This window comes from Papaver somniferum, chromosome 9, assembly GCF_003573695.1.
Source record: "Papaver somniferum cultivar HN1 chromosome 9, ASM357369v1, whole genome shotgun sequence".
Lineage (NCBI taxonomy): Eukaryota > Viridiplantae > Streptophyta > Magnoliopsida > Ranunculales > Papaveraceae > Papaver > Papaver somniferum.
This window is the reverse complement of record NC_039366.1, coordinates 64,395,552-64,412,170: the sequence shown is the minus strand read 5'-3', so window position 1 is coordinate 64,412,170 and position 16,619 is coordinate 64,395,552. Positions and strand designations below refer to the sequence as shown.

Sequence of the window (16,619 nt, the reverse complement as noted above, 5' to 3'; positions counted from 1 at the left end):
ATCCCTACCCTCTATATATCCAAACATTGTTACTATCATATAATCCCTGATTGTTGTTTCTTCTCTTTCTTATGATTGCATTTTGGTGAAAGTAATGAGTATTCTTATCCCCTAATTTTATCGTGTTATCCCTACCTTTAATTTTCCAGAGTTCTTCTTCGTAGTCATGAAGTTTCTGGATTTCAGCCTTAGTGTCAAGAAGATTTGGTCATTTAATCTAACATTTGGGTTTTCCATAATGGAATCAAACTTTCTATTCATATTAGCTAAATTTTGTTTTATTTTACCAAACTCAAGCTTGTACCATAAACTAACTTCCTTATTGACAATAGCTAATCTATTAAGCAAGACAAAGGCTTTATATCCTTGGAAATTAGACTCCCAAGAGAATTTTATTATGTCCCTACAATTCTGCTCTTCCTGATAAAGGCCAAAGAATTTAAAAGGCTTGAAACCATTTTGACAATGAATAAAGTATTCATCAAAATAGCAGAGTGGTCAGACCCAGAATGATTTAGATGTCTCAGGCTAGCATTTGGGAATTGGATAATACATTGCCCATTTTCCATTCCTCTATCAAGTCTTTCTTCTATATGTTTATCTCCCTCCTGGTGATTAGACCAAGTGAATGGAAATCCAAGAAAACCAATATCCTTTAATCCAAGATTATTGAACATGGCAGAAAACTTTCTAATATCAGAGCTATTGGCAGGATTACTACCTCTTTTCTCTTCCTTATTAAGAATAACATTCAAGTCTCCTAAAACTAACCAAGGTTTATTCATGTTTTCACCCATCTGGTTAACCAATTTCCAAGAGTTATCTTTTCTGCTATCCTTATAAGAACTGCCATACATACAAGTGAGAACCCACTCAGATTTGTACTTCTCATCCTAAATGCTACAGTCTATTTGGTTATCATCTAAGTAGAGGACTCTTAGTTTTATAGACATATCCCAAGAAACAGCCAAACCACCAGCACTACCAACAGGATCATGACACACACAATTATAATACAAATATTTATTTAGAGTTTTTTCAACAAAGGGCTTCAATTGTTTGGTTTCAGAGAGGAATAATATGTCGGGGTTTTGGGAGAGGACCAAATTTTCTAGTTGCTGTCTAGTGTTTTTATGACCTAGACCCTGGCAATTCCAAGACAAAGTTTTAACAAACTGCCAAAAATAAGAAACAACAGGATAATTCAAAAACAGAAAATTGGAAGTTTTACCCCTAGATACAACTACAGGGTCATGGAATTCAGTTTTGGATGGAAAAAAACATTTTCTAAGTTTAAAAGTAACTAGGTCAGAGGAACTAACCTGATTATTATCGATCTCCAATTGATGTTCATACATAGATTTCTCCCCGTTTGCTACCTTTTCACTTTGCCCACTTACGGTTGCCTTCACCCTACTTGCTTTGTTCGCCTTTTGAGACTTGATGGGATTTCTGCTACTATCATTGAGGGAGGCTTTTTCTGAAGATCCTAGATGGAAGTTGAGAGTATTTGGCTCCTGATCTTTAAGAAGGAGAGGAGACCAGGTATTAGGGATTTGGTTGTTGGAATCTAGAAGACCAATTTAGTTAGTCGCTTGGTTCTTAACAAGTATATAATTTCTGGAGAAAGTTATAGCAATGCATTTTCTTGATTAAATCATGTTAGATTGGAATCACTTTTTATAATATCTAGAGTTTGTTATCTATTTGTGTTAATTTTGTTTTTCTTTGTTTCTCTAAATTCAACTATTAATACAACTATATAGTTAGTGTAATTTTTATTTTACTATAGGGTGCTAGAGCCTGCACGAGCAATTGAGTTGGCCGATTGATTCTTAACACAGGTATATGATATGATACGCAATGCAGATGGAGAATGTATAGGAAAAAGCGTGATGTAGAAAATAAATTTAAATATATGCTGGATATAATAAAACGTGAAAAGCAAAATACATATGTTCCCAACAAAGAACAACCCAATAAACCATTTAAGAAGTACCTCAAGATAAAGCACAACATTGTAGATAGCGTCGATGAATATGATAATGATTGGGCGGAAAGGATCCTGAGATGCCACCGTTGGTCGAAATAGATGAACATGTCAATGAAGTGTTTATTTATGAATAGGAAATACAAATAGTAAAAACATATATAATTTTTTTTTATTATGTTCGAGGTTTCATTAGGTTTAATTCTTTTGCATTTAAAGTCTAAACTATTTTACTTTTGGAACTATTTAGATCTATTTATTTTAGTTTATTTATAGAATTACTTATTGTTTTATTAAATTGCTTGAAATTAGTTTTCAAACCCATATAAGATTTTTAAATCGTTATAGTATTATACATTTGACAATTAGAAAATTTTAATTGCTAACTTTTAATCTGTGGGATAGTAATTCTATCGCCTCGCCTCAGTGGAATGAACCAACGACGTAAAAGTTTCCAACAATCCTGCGCATAGCACGGATTTCAAACTAGTTTGTAAGTACACCCAAATCGGACGAGTAATTAAAAATTGTCAAATTTAGAACATGTTTTTGTGGGTTTGTTTGCAGAATTCACGATTTCGAGGATTTATAATCCCATGGGATTACAAATTTTGGAATTCATGTAAATCCCTCGTGTGTTTTGTACCTCATTTAAAATCCCTAGGATTGATAGAATTATCTTGTTTTAAAGTCCATATATTGTTTGGTATTACCCTCAAAATCTTAAAATTGTATATATATATGAGATTTATACAAAAAGGTGGGTGCATAAATCCCTTGATAAGTTTCCCAGCAAATCTTATGGGGAGTGATCGGACTCCATATGGAGGATTTGCTGAAAAACTGATTTCCAAAAGAAACGTGATTTCAGGGATTTGGACAACCAAACATACAAAAGGAAACGTAATTCCACCAAATCCTATGGACCGATAAATCCCACCTTTAAAATTCCACATCCCAACCCACCATTATATAATATTCTTTTTTTTTTCTTTTTTTTAACAACATCCAAAATTTGGTTCCCACTTCCACCCAGATCCACCACTGCAAAGCGGACATTTTACTAAGGGAGGGGACCGATGCCGATGATCCAAACGAATCTGGACCGTGAAATAAGAAAAACGGCACCCCCTGAAACTATTGGTCCCAGCTCATAGCAGTCGGTGACAGAATTCTTTAAAAATTAGAGGGAAAACTAATGGCAATAATAACTTTCGGCTGTTCATTGCTGGCGCATGGCACTGCAGTTCTATGTAGCGTCATTGCAGTAGGGTTGCTGCAGTAGGGCATTATCTTTCTAATGAATCTATCTAAAGGGATATTTAAAAAAACAGAGGTCAAACATTTCGCAGAGGTAAGCAACTTGTTATTTTTATTCTTTTATTATTGTTTTTAATATTTTTATTAGTGTTCCATCGTCCCAATTTGACTCTGTAAAGTTCCAATCCTTTTCATGATTCCCTACTGGAACCTGCTGGCTATACCCCCACCTTGTGATGGATTCACCCTACCTCATTTAACTTCATGTCAGCAATATCAATTTTCACATTACGAGAGTTATATATGGGCTCAAGACTGTTGGCTTGAGACCCAGGCTTGAGACCCAACTTCACAGTCCAATGTCTAAACTGTTATGGACAGTCCAATGTCAGGTGGAACACTAGGGTTGTGCGTCCTGTATAAGTGGAAGTTGAATGAATGAAAGAGACACGAACTCATTATTATACGTGTTTGAGATTATATAAAATCTAACATGGCATCAAGAGACAGAGTTGATTAACAAGAATAAGAGAACCCTAGACCAGTAAACATGGCGGATGATACAGAATCATCTAAAAGAGGAAAAGAGGTAGAAAACAGTATGCAAAAGAAGAAACCAGAATATCATCTGGGATCAAGTGATGGACCAGGGATTGTCATCACACCGATTGTGTTAAAGGGAACAAACTATGATGAATGGGCTAGAGCAGTGAGAAGATCATTGATAGCCAAAAGAAAATTTGGTTTTGTTGATGGAACCGTCAAAGAAAAGGAACCTGAGGAGTTGGAGGAGTGGATTGCAGTGCATTCAATGCTGGTTTCTTGGATCAGCAATACATTGGAGACATCTATTAGATCAACGTTGGGGGATTATGATGATGCGAGCTTGTTATGGACGCACTTGAAGAGGAGATTTTGTGTTGTAAGTGGAACTCGGATCTGCCAGTTGAAAGCTGCCTTAAGCGAGTGCAAACAGAAGAAAACTGAGGAAGTTGCCGTGTACTATGGGAGATTGAACAAGATATGGGATGAGATGGTGACGTACATGAAGATACCGAAGTGTAGCTGTGGCCAGTGCACGTGTAACATTGCGACACAGGTTAGTACGTTGAGAGAAGAAGATTTCTTACACTATTTTTTGATTGGTTTGGATACTGTGTATAGCTCCCTGCGTGAAAAATTACTGGCAAGATATCCACTGCCATCTATAGATGTGGCTTATCAAGCAGTGGTTAATTCGGAACGTCTAAAATTGGGGGACGGAGTTGTGGCGTCTCAGACACAGGACAATATTATGACGTTCAAGGTTCAGTCGGATCAGCGTCCATACAATAATATGTATGATCCTAACAAATATTGCAAGCACTGTAGCCGAGAAGGGAACTCACAAGAAGGGTGTTTTCAGCTTATTGGATACCTGGAATGGTGGGGTGACAGACAAAGAGGTGGAAGAGGATATGGTCGAGGAGGCAGAACTGGTGGTCGAGGACGTGCTGGTGCCGGGTTTGTGAACAACAGAGGAGGTAGAGGACAAGGCAATATACGTGCGCATAATTTGAACATCTCGGCAGCAACAACATCTCATCCTTCCACTGGGTCTTCAGAAGATGCATCAGGACTGACAGGCGTGACTGCAAGTCAAGTTCAGCAGGTTCTTGAATATTTAAATTCAAGAAAATTCAGTTCCCAGCTCCAAGGTAAGACAAATCAAACACCCTGGATTATACACACAGGAGCTACAAATCATGTCACGTGTAAAAGAGATGATATGATAAATGTGAAAGATATTAGAGCATGTTCTGTGGGACTGCCGGACGGAAAATATGCTCACTCTGAGAAAATAGGAACAGTTATTCTTCCTGGTGGTTTGAGATTGGACAATGTGCTTTATGTGCCACAGATAACTTGTAACTTGATTTCAGTTACACAACTCATTGATGAGGTAGTATGCAATGTTCAATGTACTAACAATTTATGTCTTATACAGGACCGGTTGACGAGGAAGGTGATTGGAGTGGGTGAGCGACGAGGTGGACTATATATGTTCTGTGGTGTGCCTCCAGTTAAAGTGCTTGCGGTGAGTGATGATACGTATGAGCTGTGGCATCAGCGATTGGGACATCCATCAGATAAAGTGTTACAATAGTTACCGGGTGTGCGTAGATTATTGAAGAAGAATGATGCGTGTGATATTTGTCCGCATGCAAAACATCGTAGAAGTAGTTTTGCTAGTAGTTTGAGCAAATCCAGTTGTATTTTTGATTTGGTTCATATAGATTTTTGGGGTCCTTATAAGACGCGTTCGTCTTCTGGAGCACAATATTTTCTGACAATAGTAGATGATTTTTCAAGAGGTGTGTGGATTCATTTAATTCAAAGAAAAACTGAGGTTGAAACAATATTTCTTAACTTTATTGCGCTTGTGAAACGTCAATTTGGTAAAGAAATCAAAATTGTTAGAAGTGATAATGGAACTCAATTTAATGCATTGCGTGGCTATTTTAAGACTAATGGAATAGTTTTTGAGACATCCTGTGTAGGAACGCCTCAACAAAATGGAAGAGTGGAGAGAAAACATCAGCACATAATGAATGTGGCAAGAGCTTTGAGATTTCAAGCAAATTTACCGATCCAATTTTGGGGAGAATGTGCTTTGACAGCAGCGTATTTGATTAATCGTACGCCTACACCGGTTCTAAACAACAAAACTCCATATGAAACTCTATTTGGGAAACCGACACCACATAATCAGTTGAAAGTATTTGGTTGCTTGTGTTATGCACATGATCAAAGTAGTAAAGGGGATAAGTTTGCAAGTCGAGGAAGAAGGTGTGTATTTCTTGGTTATCCTTTTGGGAAAAAGGCATGGCAAGTATATGACTTAGAAAAAAGACAATTTTTGGTTTCAAGGGATGTAGAGTTTCATGAACATCAGTTTCCTTACATATCTAGGGTACCTGATAAGCCAACTGAGATAGTTCGGGATAATAATGACGTGTGTTGGAGTGATGATGAAGAAATAGTGCAGAAAGAGAACCCAGAAAGCGTTACTGAGAATCCAGAATATGTTTCTGAGAACCCAGAAGACATTACTGAGAACCCAAAATACATTAATGAAAACCCGGAAGACAGTACTAAGAACCCAGAATATATTACTGAGAACCAGGAAGGTATTACTGCGAACCCAGGAAACATTACTGAGAACCCGGAAGCCATTACTGAGAACCCGGAAGATGATACTAAGAACCCAGAATATATTACTGAGAACCCTGTGGTCTCGAAGGAAGAAGTGACGGAAGCTAGTATGGGTAAAGGAAGGCGACAGAAGATTCCGTCTAGTCGTCTCAAAGGTTTTGTAACGCACATTGTACGAGAAAATAGTCCATCTCATGCTCACTCTCCACAGTCATCATCCTCAGGTACGCCGTATCCTTTGACGTATTATGTTAGTTGTGATAGATTCTCTACAGTTCATAAAAAGTTTCTTGCAGCAATTACTGCTGGGTCTGCGCCTAAAAATTTCAAAGAAGCCATGAAGCATCCAGGATGGCGTAAAGCAATGGCAGAAGAAATACGAGCTTTGGAAGAACAAGGAACATGGGAATTAGAAGAATTACCGCCGGGAAAGAAAGCTCTTGGCAGTAAATGGATTTACACAGAGAAGTATGATGAGAATGGACAGTTGGTGCGGCTCAAAGCTAGACTAGTGATCTTTGGGAATCATCAAGTAGAAGGGTTGGATTACAATGAGACATTTGCACCAGTGGCGAAAATGACGACAATGCGGACTTTCCTAGCTGTGGCAGCAATTAAGAATTGGGAAGTGCATCATATGGATGTACATAATGCATTTCTTCATGGAGACTTGGAAGAAGAAGTGTATATGAATATACCACCCGGATTTGCTCAAGGTAAGTCTAATATGGTGTGTAGGATGAAAAAATCTTTATATGGTTTAAAGCAGGCTCCTCGGTGTTGGTTTGGAAATTGTCTGCAACTTTGAAGAATTATGGGTTTCGACAATCATATTCCGATTATTCTCTTTTTACTATGACTAAGGAAAAAATCCAACTTAGCGTTTTGGTCTATGTGGATGATTTGATTGTTGCGGGTAATGATTTAGTTGCGCTTGATCAATTCAAACTTTACTTGGGACAATGTTTCAAGATGAAAGATTTGGGAAAGTTGAAGTATTTTCTGGGTTTGGAGGTGGCACGGAGTGCACAAGGTTTTTATATATGTCAACGCAAATATGCGTTGGATATCATCATGGAAACAGGTTTATTAGGTGCAAAACCTGCAGAATTTCCAATGGAAACGAATCATCGTCTTTCTTTGGACAAAGGAGATTTGTTCACGGATGTGGAAAAATATCGAAGACTGATTGGGCGTTTAATCTATTTGTACGTGACTAGGCCGGACCTAGCGTATTCCGTTCATATTTTGTCTCAATTCATGCAACTGTCGAGAATAGCACATTGGGAAGCGGCTCTTCGTGTGGTTCGATATTTGAAGAAGAATCCTGGGCAGGGAATTCTGTTGCGCTCTGATAGTGGTCTTAATTTGAAAGGAAGGTGTGACTCAGATTGGGCTGGTTGTCCCTTAACTATACGCTCATTGACAGGATGGTTTGTTCTTCTTGGGTATTCTCCAATCTCCTGGAAATCTAAGAAGCAACATACTGTTTCTCGTTCGTCAGCTGAAGTGGAATATAGATCTATGGCGGCGGCTACGTGTGAATTAAAATGGTTGAAAAAATTACTGGGTGATTTGGGAGTTCATCATCCACATGGTATGCGTCTTCTATGTGATAGTCAATCGGCTTTGTATATTGCTCAGAATCCGGTTTTTCATGAATGAACAAAGCATATTGAAGTTGATTGTCATCTGGTTAGAGATGTTATCATGCAGAAGATTATTACGCCTTCTTACACTCCTACAAAAGTGCAATTGGAGGATATTTTTACTAAATCTTTAGGGAAAGCTCAGTTTCAGTATCTTATTTCCAAGATGGGCATGTGTGATCTCCATGATCCTTCTTGGGAAGGGTATTATGAGAGTTATATATGGGCTCAAGACTGTTGGCTTGAGACCCAGGCTTGAAACCCATCTTCACATTCCAATGTCTAAACTGTTATGGACAGTCCAATGTCAGGACGAACACTAGGGTCTAAAACTAGGGTTGTGCGTCTTGTATAAAGTGGAAATTGAATGAATGAAAGAGACACGAACTCATTATTATACGTGTTTGAGATTATACAAAATCTAACAACAGGGCTTACATTGGACCAGTAGCCTTTACTTAGCGGAGTACAAAGAACATGACCTCTAAGAGGGTTGCACATATTGGACCCTTCACTCTAAGGCCATAAATCCTTGGCTAAAATCTTGTGAAAGTGATACGCTTTCCATATTACCGCACAAGAAGCAAAAGCATCAACGTAGGGACAATTAGACCCACATACGATCAATAGTCTATTTCTCATCCGGAAAATGGGTCATTTGTCCAAATATTTTTAAAACATGGTTCTAATGGATGAATAAAAATTAGTATGGGTGAAATGGACAACAAAAAAAAATAGCAAGAATGAAACTGGATTCATCCTGGCTTAAACTTAGAAAAGAGCGAGAATGAAGCTGGATGTATCCTGATGTAAATTAAAAATAAGAAAAAATATTTCAAAATGGGTAGGATGAAACTGTTTACATCCTGGCTATTTAACATTCTCGTCCATTTAAACAGTATCAAATTTTACATGTATTTTTCACCCAAAAATTATTGATTTTGGTCTTTTTAACCAATTTTGTGTTTCTCATATTAGCCACATATTTTTTCGAGATATATATTCCAAACAAACAACAAGTTGAAATATAGACAAATGAAGACCTGTACTGCAATAGTGGTGTCTGTTTTACAAGGATTCTAGATGAACAGCAACATCTTGAATTGAGATGATGCTACATCTTGTCATCTTCCCATTATAGAAAAAAATAGGTACTCCTACCATGGCAGATCTTGTTCAAAAATTTCCTAAAACTCTCAGACAAGTTGAAGGTAGTAGTAGTAATAATAACCATCTATCCAAGGCAAAAAAAAAAAAAAACAAATGTATACAATACAGGGCCACATATTACTATGGGCTGCCCTCGAGAACCTCGTGGGTTTACTCCGTTATGTATTTTGCCAAGCAGTATATGATGTTATTACATCCATTCATTCCCATAAACCAACTTATATATACATACAAATCCCATCTCTTAACTTCTAAACTCATCCTCTAGCTAGCTATTATCCCTCCTCTCTAGAAAACATATTGAAAAAAAAAATGAAAGAACGGGAGAGCAATACTGTTGACGGTGTAGCTTCGAGCTCACGGCCGTCGTCGAAGGCCACCACAACAACCACAAATAGAGTAAACGGTCCTCGACTTAATAATAGTCTTCCGGGAAGGGCAGGAACAATAAGGAAGAACAATGATGCGAATAGCCTTCAACAGATTCTACGGAATAATCTTCTTCTTCAACGTCGAATTAAGGAGTACATTGTCTTCTCCAGGCTCAAGTCTATGATACCTCCTCGACCTTTTCAAGAACAGGTATATATGTTATATGTTTGTACCTTATGCTAGTTAGTCATGGAAAAGAATAAAATGTTTTCATTTCATATTACTTTGCTCTGCAAGCTCAAATCTATGGTACTTGGAACTGACCATTGTCTAAATATATGTACAGATATCAGAAAGGCACGAAGAAGCAACTGAAGTTGATATGGAGCTTCGTGAGATCCCATCAGCTGAGAGAGATTCTGACAAAGAAACAAGAAGCGAAGCAGACGAAGATGATCCAGGAGACACTACTATTGATTTCGAGAGTGATTATGAGAAAGACGGAGACGAAGTTAAATCATTCGTGCCATCAATCAGGATAAATGTAATGGAAAGTTTGATACTTATCAATGCTACTGTTCTTAAGAAGGTTGCATTAACTTCATCTCTATTCAGAATTCTTGAAGAAGAAAACCTCGATATAGTGTTTGAGAATCAATATAGAACTGAAACAGTAGTTGCTCATACTATTCAAGTAAGAGTTCAACCAGAATACAACAATCAAGTATTGGAGAACAGGCTTCGGATGTGGGCAGGAGGATTATTATGAGCTTATGGATAAACTTTTATCCATCATGTGTGAATGGCCCTTCAATCCATAATTCAATTGGTTCGTTGGTAGATTATTTATTACTTAAAGGGGTAGGATCTGTTGACATGGTTATATTGATATAATCTTCACATTTTAGCGTCACTTTTTCTACTGAGCCCAACCGACAATGAATTTGAAGCTAATTTTTTGATGACATGTTCTTCTTATTATTCTCTACATTCCAACAAAAAATGAAAGCATTCCGAGATGTATAAAACCACCATCTACGATTTTGAATATCAGTCATTGAAGATTAACAGTTGAAATTAAAATTTGTGGATGGTGAAGTTTCGTAATTCGGAATACTCTCATTTTTGGTAGGAATGTAGAGTTTTATATGAGGAACATGTCACCAAAATATTAGATTCAAATTCATCGTCGTTTAGATTTTGTAGGAAAAAGGGTGTCACCGTGTGAAGATTATGTTATTATAACCATGTCAACGGATCCTACCCCTTACTTAAATTAGGTTGTTGTTTTCGTTTAGTCTTGCCAGTTGTTTGTAATTTTATTTTTTTTTGACTAATTATGGGACCAAAATATAACCCGGTGTCTTGAACAATTGCCATGAGACCAAGGATCTATCTGCCTGGCAACCTGGTGTTTGTTTTGAGCAGCTCCAATGGGCACACCAAATAGCTTGGTTTGGTGATTATACACCTACAATGAACTAGCAAACCATTAAAACGGCTGACCCTCAAATAAAAGGTTTTGCACATCGCGTCTCATACAGAGTCGATCGGCTCTAATTGAAATGACCGGTTTCACTGGAGACGATTGGTTCTTAGTGAGCCGAGGACCGTTTCAGACAGAGCCGGCTGTCGTTCCACCTTGAGTCGGTCGGTCCATACAGAGCCGACAACGGCTAGTTACATCCAACGGCTACGAATCTCCCCCCCAACCAATAAATTGAGTTTATTTCAACACTAAAATCACACCTTTTCTGTATACCAACAAATTTTCTGAGCAATGGCTCAACCATATATTAATCCAGATGAATTTACGATGGATGAAGATTTGTCGAAACTACGTCGCTATATATCCGTCTAGGAGTGCAGAACAACGTCAAAATGGGGTAATGAGTATGAGTTATATCCATAGAATCTTTGATAACTTCTGCAATGATACCGGCAACCCCAACAATCGCAATGTACTGGGTTGTTTTGCCGAATTGGAGATATAAAAAATGAAGTTGGATAATTCATAGCTTTGGTTCGGCTAGTTGGTTGTTATAGATTGAGGGGTGAGACAAATGATGATGTTTTGTTGCAAAGTATAAAGGAATGGTGAAGATGGAAAAAAAGAATTTTTACTTTTGAAGCTCAGCACACATTCTTAAAGGATTTTTTGATATCTCGCTTTGGGTAGTGATAAGTACAAAAACTGCTCGAGAGAAAGTTATAATTAAGTTATAATTTCATTTCTACATAAATTAGTACTGATTACATGTAACAGATCATTAACTAATAGTATAATTTTAGCTTACAAATATTAAAAATTAAGGATAATTTTAGTTATTCGGCTTCCCTCCAGTTCTTGTAATATGTCCTCCCTTGCATCAAACTTCCAAATCCACCATAAGTTCGCGCAGATTGAGACCCTTAAGCATCATCTTCTCCCCCACTTTTGGTTTCCTAACCATGGACATGAAGGATCAACAAGAGACCCATCAAAGTTTAATGATCTCATATAATCTTGAAAACCTTTGGGATCTTCTTCACTTTCTCGGAGATATGGAGATTGTTGAACTTGACGAACTGGAGAACCTTGCATTGGATGATATGGAGATCGTGGCACATCAAGTACTTGTGTTTCTCGCACTACATCCTGGGAGGATGTAGTTATTGTACGTTGAGAAAAATTAGGATCGAAGTTCAATGTATCCCCTAACGCGCGCGATTGTTGGACGTAAATACGTCTAGTTTCAATATCTCTTAAATCCATTTGATTCAATTGTTCTTGAGTTGCCGAAGTTTCTGTATAAGAATTAGGACGCTCGAGACCTTACGACACAATCAGAATAATTTGACGCTCTCCGGCAAGATTAAAAGTCTCAAGTTGCCAACTCAAAGATGTCGTCGAGTCGAAGAAGATGAAGGTCCCGTTGTAGGATAACTGGTGAAAGTTGGAATCACTGGTGGTGCATGTGTTGGAGCATCAAATTTCGTTAATGCTTTTCCTATTGCGACAAAATCCAGACCATAGATGTGTAAAACTTAGGAATTATCGGCTCTGTAACACTCTTGTACCATAGGTCATACTGATCTTCATCACAAGGGGTAAATTTAGTCTCATACCTTTGCCATCCTCTTGCCTTTAGCTCTAAGTATTTCGACCCGTACACGGTAGCTATTCTTGGAGGATTGAGTGGCATTCCCACTCGACCAACTAACTGTCTAGCACATCTCTCCCCCAAAAAATAAACACCAATGTTACTGACATGACTATACAACACCATGCGCTGCAGTGGGAAGTTTTCTATCCTTCTGACCGTTTCAGTGTTGTATTCTTCAAAATCCTCATACGTCCTTCAAATAACATGCATTATATTTGTTCCCAATCGAAATTTGGGACCTCCACACATGAATGATATCCCGCTCATTCTTTTGTTGTCTTTGCTTCCAATTATCACCTTCATACCTTACTATCATTGGCCAAAATTTCGTCGTGTAGTCGAAAAGTCTTGGTACACCAATGTTGAAACATGCATACCACCAGATCTGGAGTAAAATACATATAAAGGAAAGTAAACTATATTTAGTCTAAGGAATGTATTATCCAAAGTAGTTGAAATCGTTCCTCGGTCCTACTCGGTTAGGGAGCTTGGACCGAGGAGCAATAATTTCGGACTTGGAAATCGCCAAAACTCGGTCTAATACTCGGAATGTATTTATTAGAGACTTATATATTGCTGCTCATAAATCATAATTTGTAACTAATTAAAACTAAAACTGTAACACTATCGTTTAATTAAGTGTGTAATATTGTTATATTGAACTTAATTATCAGGTATTTAGAGGTTTTTCTATTTGATGACTCCCATATGAGGGGTTACGAAAATTTTATTTCCTTATTTAGTGTATGCAGGGCCAACTCGGAAAAATCGTTAACTCGTTTTACTCAAAAATCGTTTCAAGTTGGAAAAATTGTCTGCCTTAATCGCTAAAAATCGGAAATGTCTTGGAATCGGAAATCGCCTCGGTCATATAGCCTATAGCGATTACTCGGCGTGTACGGCCTTGGAGAGAGATTTTGACTACACCGGTATTAGCGTATTGTAGTTGTTAAATATCTGTACACTGATATAACGCTAAAGAAATGGATTTGCGTATTTACCTCAAGATGCCCCAACACCCTTTAATGTTTGACCCCTCACAACATGCGAGATCGAGACAAACGTATAATTTAGATAATATTGCGGACCCCCAATCATAAGTGGTAGCCTTTTCCATATCTTGCAACGCCTTTAGCCACCCCACTTCAGTAGTTGAGTTTGAGTTTAGAGAAAAACATGAACCGAGTATCCATAAAATAAATACCTTAGCAATTTCTGTATCTTTAGCAGGGTCATACCCTTCCATACCAGGATCATTACCACCATGCAATTTTTTGACTATAAATGTCTTTAAAACGGAATTAGCAATTCCGCCACCTCTCTAAACTGAATGATTTTGTTGTGTTGTTACTTGGAAGTATAATGGAAGTGCATCTTTGTATCGTTGGTCGGATAACCAACTATCTTTGTCAAATGGAGGATCATCTCCCGCTTCAGAAGGTGTCCCAAGTAGGAAATACAAATCTAATGGTGTTATGCCTAAAAATAAAAAAAAAAAAATTATTCATTTCATTTGTAATACTCATATTGATTGCATAAATATAAATCAAAGGATAAAACATATTTATTTCGAAGTCATGAAAATGAAACGTGTAACCAACGTTCCATTAATATACCCACCAGTTTGGGCAAATTTTTATGTGCTTTGATATGGTACAAAGTAAACCAAGGAAATCGATCGACAATAATTTAAACACCACGAAGAAGTTGGTCATAAGCTTTATGAACTTCGTACCAACCACCTCTCTTTTTTTGTAGAGAACTATCCTGCTCAACCTTTGTCGGGAGATGACCTTCACTAATTGCTAATTCTGGACATGAGAGCGGGCGTACATTATTATCTTCCTTCGGATCTTGTCCTCCCCCCGGTAAAACTTCACTGTGCTTATTTTTAGGCGGTTTTCTCTTTCTTTGTCGAATAAAATGTTGAGATCGAGGATCCATGGTAATTAAATGGGTGTTAAATTTTTGTTTGGAAAACTGTATAAAAGATTGAATATTTGTTGAAAATATGTAGAGAAGATTGGATTTGAGTTGAAAAGATGTAGAGAAGATTGGATTTGAGTTGATATTATGTAGAGAAAATAAGAAGTTGTTGTGAGTATAGAAGATTGAAGTTGAGTTGAATTTATAGGGAGTTGGAAACTGATAGACACATTTTTGTGTCTAATTTTGTTCTCAATATTCTGTATTGTTAGACTCGATTAAGTACTTATTATGTTATTTTGTGTTTTTGTAGATGTTTTTAGAGAAATAAGCCTTTGCGGCGAAATGAGCTCGAAAAGTATTGTTTTACACCCCAGGATAATGTACCGGAGGCACCTCAGAAATGCACCGGAAGCGTCCAAGAAATGTACCGGAGGAACCCAGAAAAATTACTATTTCCACCCCAATTTCTAAAGGGACACCCGTACAGGATTAGGGGGAGGACACTTTTCTTCTCATAATTCAAATTTTGGAAAAAGGCGGGAAAATATTTCTTCTCACTGGGAGTTGGGTCGATCGATTTTTGGAGGGGTTAGAGTTCGATTAAACCTCTGATTTTCAATGGGTATTTGTGATATGGATAGAGGAAGACATTTTGGGTGTTAGGATCGATCATAATTGGATGGAATCATCGCAATCAAGAAATCAGGAAGCACGTTCAAGAAATGAATATCACACGATCACATCAAATTTAGACGTGTACTCCTGTGTTTGGAGAGTGTTGAATCAATTCTACAGCGTGTAAGATCATGTTTGGAGTGTTTATACATCATTTCAGCGCGTGGAGAGCTAATTAAAGGAAGAAAATATCCGAAAAATATTTCTCTTTAAGCCGAGTAAAGAGAGAATTATCTTGATTTATGGCGTGATTAAATGAGGCTGAGAAGTATAAATAGATTTCTGGTATCACAGAGAATGGGCATCAAGAGTTTGGGGTCGAGCCAGAGCCGAGAGGAGCGAGAAATCGGGACTTGCAGGATTGTTCACCTGCTGCTGCTGAAGAAGAAGGAGGAGCTCAAGAACACGAAGAACGGACGGCCAAAGACCGTCGTTCTTCAACAGTTCCAGCAGCAGTGGAGAAGTGTCGCAGTTTAGCTGCAGTTTTCTGGTATCGTTTCTTTCTGGACGTGTTTTGTGAGTCTCAGAACCATTGTTTTATAACTTTTGACTCTTTTAATCATACTTTGAGCATCAAATATATATTTTGAGAACATGATTATTATGATTAGCTAAACCCCAACACTGGGATGATGGAGGAAGCCGTTCTTTACGCATATGATAATTATATTAATTCTTTTTTTGACTACTTGTACTTTTTATTAATCGATTTATGATTTTTCTTAATTGGTTGTGATATCGTATGATGATGTATGCTTGGTCGTAGTGCTTTTGATGCGTCATGCTAGTGATATACAATAAATATTCTAAAAATCTACCTTGGCAAGAATGAGAATACTTATGATTTGAGCTATAATTGTTTCGAATAAATATATGAATTGTGTGAATGATTAGTGGTGGAATCCTGTGTCCTAGTGTCTCTTGATCCTGTGAAAAATATTGTGTATATATTTTTATTTTTAAATCTTTACAAGTCCGAGCAACGAACTTTTACTTATCACTAAAAAAAAAACTACAACAAAATGGCGCCGCCGACGCGGACTTTTGTATAGATTTATTTTTATTTTTTTAATTATTTTTGTTCTTCTTTACGTTGCTGGGTTTTTTGTCTTTTTCTTTCAGATTTTGAAAGTTGGAGCGAAAGAAAATTTTGCCAAAGTTTTTGGTGAATACTTAAAGACTGGAGTAAAAGGAAAAGCGAAAGGGGCGAAAGAAGAAGATTTTTTTTTTTAT

General features: G+C 37.3%; 2 protein-coding genes across 2 annotated transcripts; one reads left to right on the top strand and one right to left on the bottom strand.

Moving 5' to 3' along the window:
* Positions 1–395: 395 nt before the first annotated feature.
* On the bottom strand, positions 396–3,516 carry LOC113312039. Its single transcript, XM_026560811.1, has 4 exons — positions 3,502–3,516; positions 1,323–1,517; positions 952–1,175; positions 396–846 (listed from the first exon to the last, which is right to left on the bottom strand). Exons 1-4 carry the CDS (start codon positions 3,514–3,516, stop codon positions 396–398), a joined length of 885 nt encoding a protein of 294 aa, XP_026416596.1.
* Positions 3,517–9,550: 6,034 nt separating this feature from the next.
* On the top strand, positions 9,551–10,591 carry LOC113309366. The gene is made up of 2 exons (XM_026557783.1): positions 9,551–9,846; positions 9,983–10,591. Exons 1-2 carry the CDS (start codon positions 9,577–9,579, stop codon positions 10,403–10,405), a joined length of 693 nt encoding a protein of 230 aa, XP_026413568.1. The 5' UTR covers positions 9,551–9,576; the 3' UTR covers positions 10,406–10,591.
* Positions 10,592–16,619: the final 6,028 nt, after the last annotated feature.

What these genes read in the sequence shown, in the direction of transcription:
- LOC113312039 (XM_026560811.1), bottom strand. An exon ending in TGGAGATCGATAATAATCAG is followed by an intron (nt 1,176 to 1,322) that starts GTTAGTTCCTCT and finishes TATTTTTGGCAG; the next exon opens with TTTGTTAAAACTTTGTCTTG. An exon ending in TTGGCTGTTTCTTGGGATAT is followed by an intron (nt 847 to 951) that starts GTCTATAAAACT and finishes TATGTATGGCAG; the next exon opens with TTCTTATAAGGATAGCAGAA.
- LOC113309366 (XM_026557783.1), top strand. Translation starts at nt 9,577, where the DNA reads ATGAAAGAACGGGAGAGCAATACTGTTGACGGTGTAGCTTCGAGCTCA. An exon ending in CTCGACCTTTTCAAGAACAG is followed by an intron (nt 9,847 to 9,982) that starts GTATATATGTTA and finishes ATATATGTACAG; the next exon opens with ATATCAGAAAGGCACGAAGA.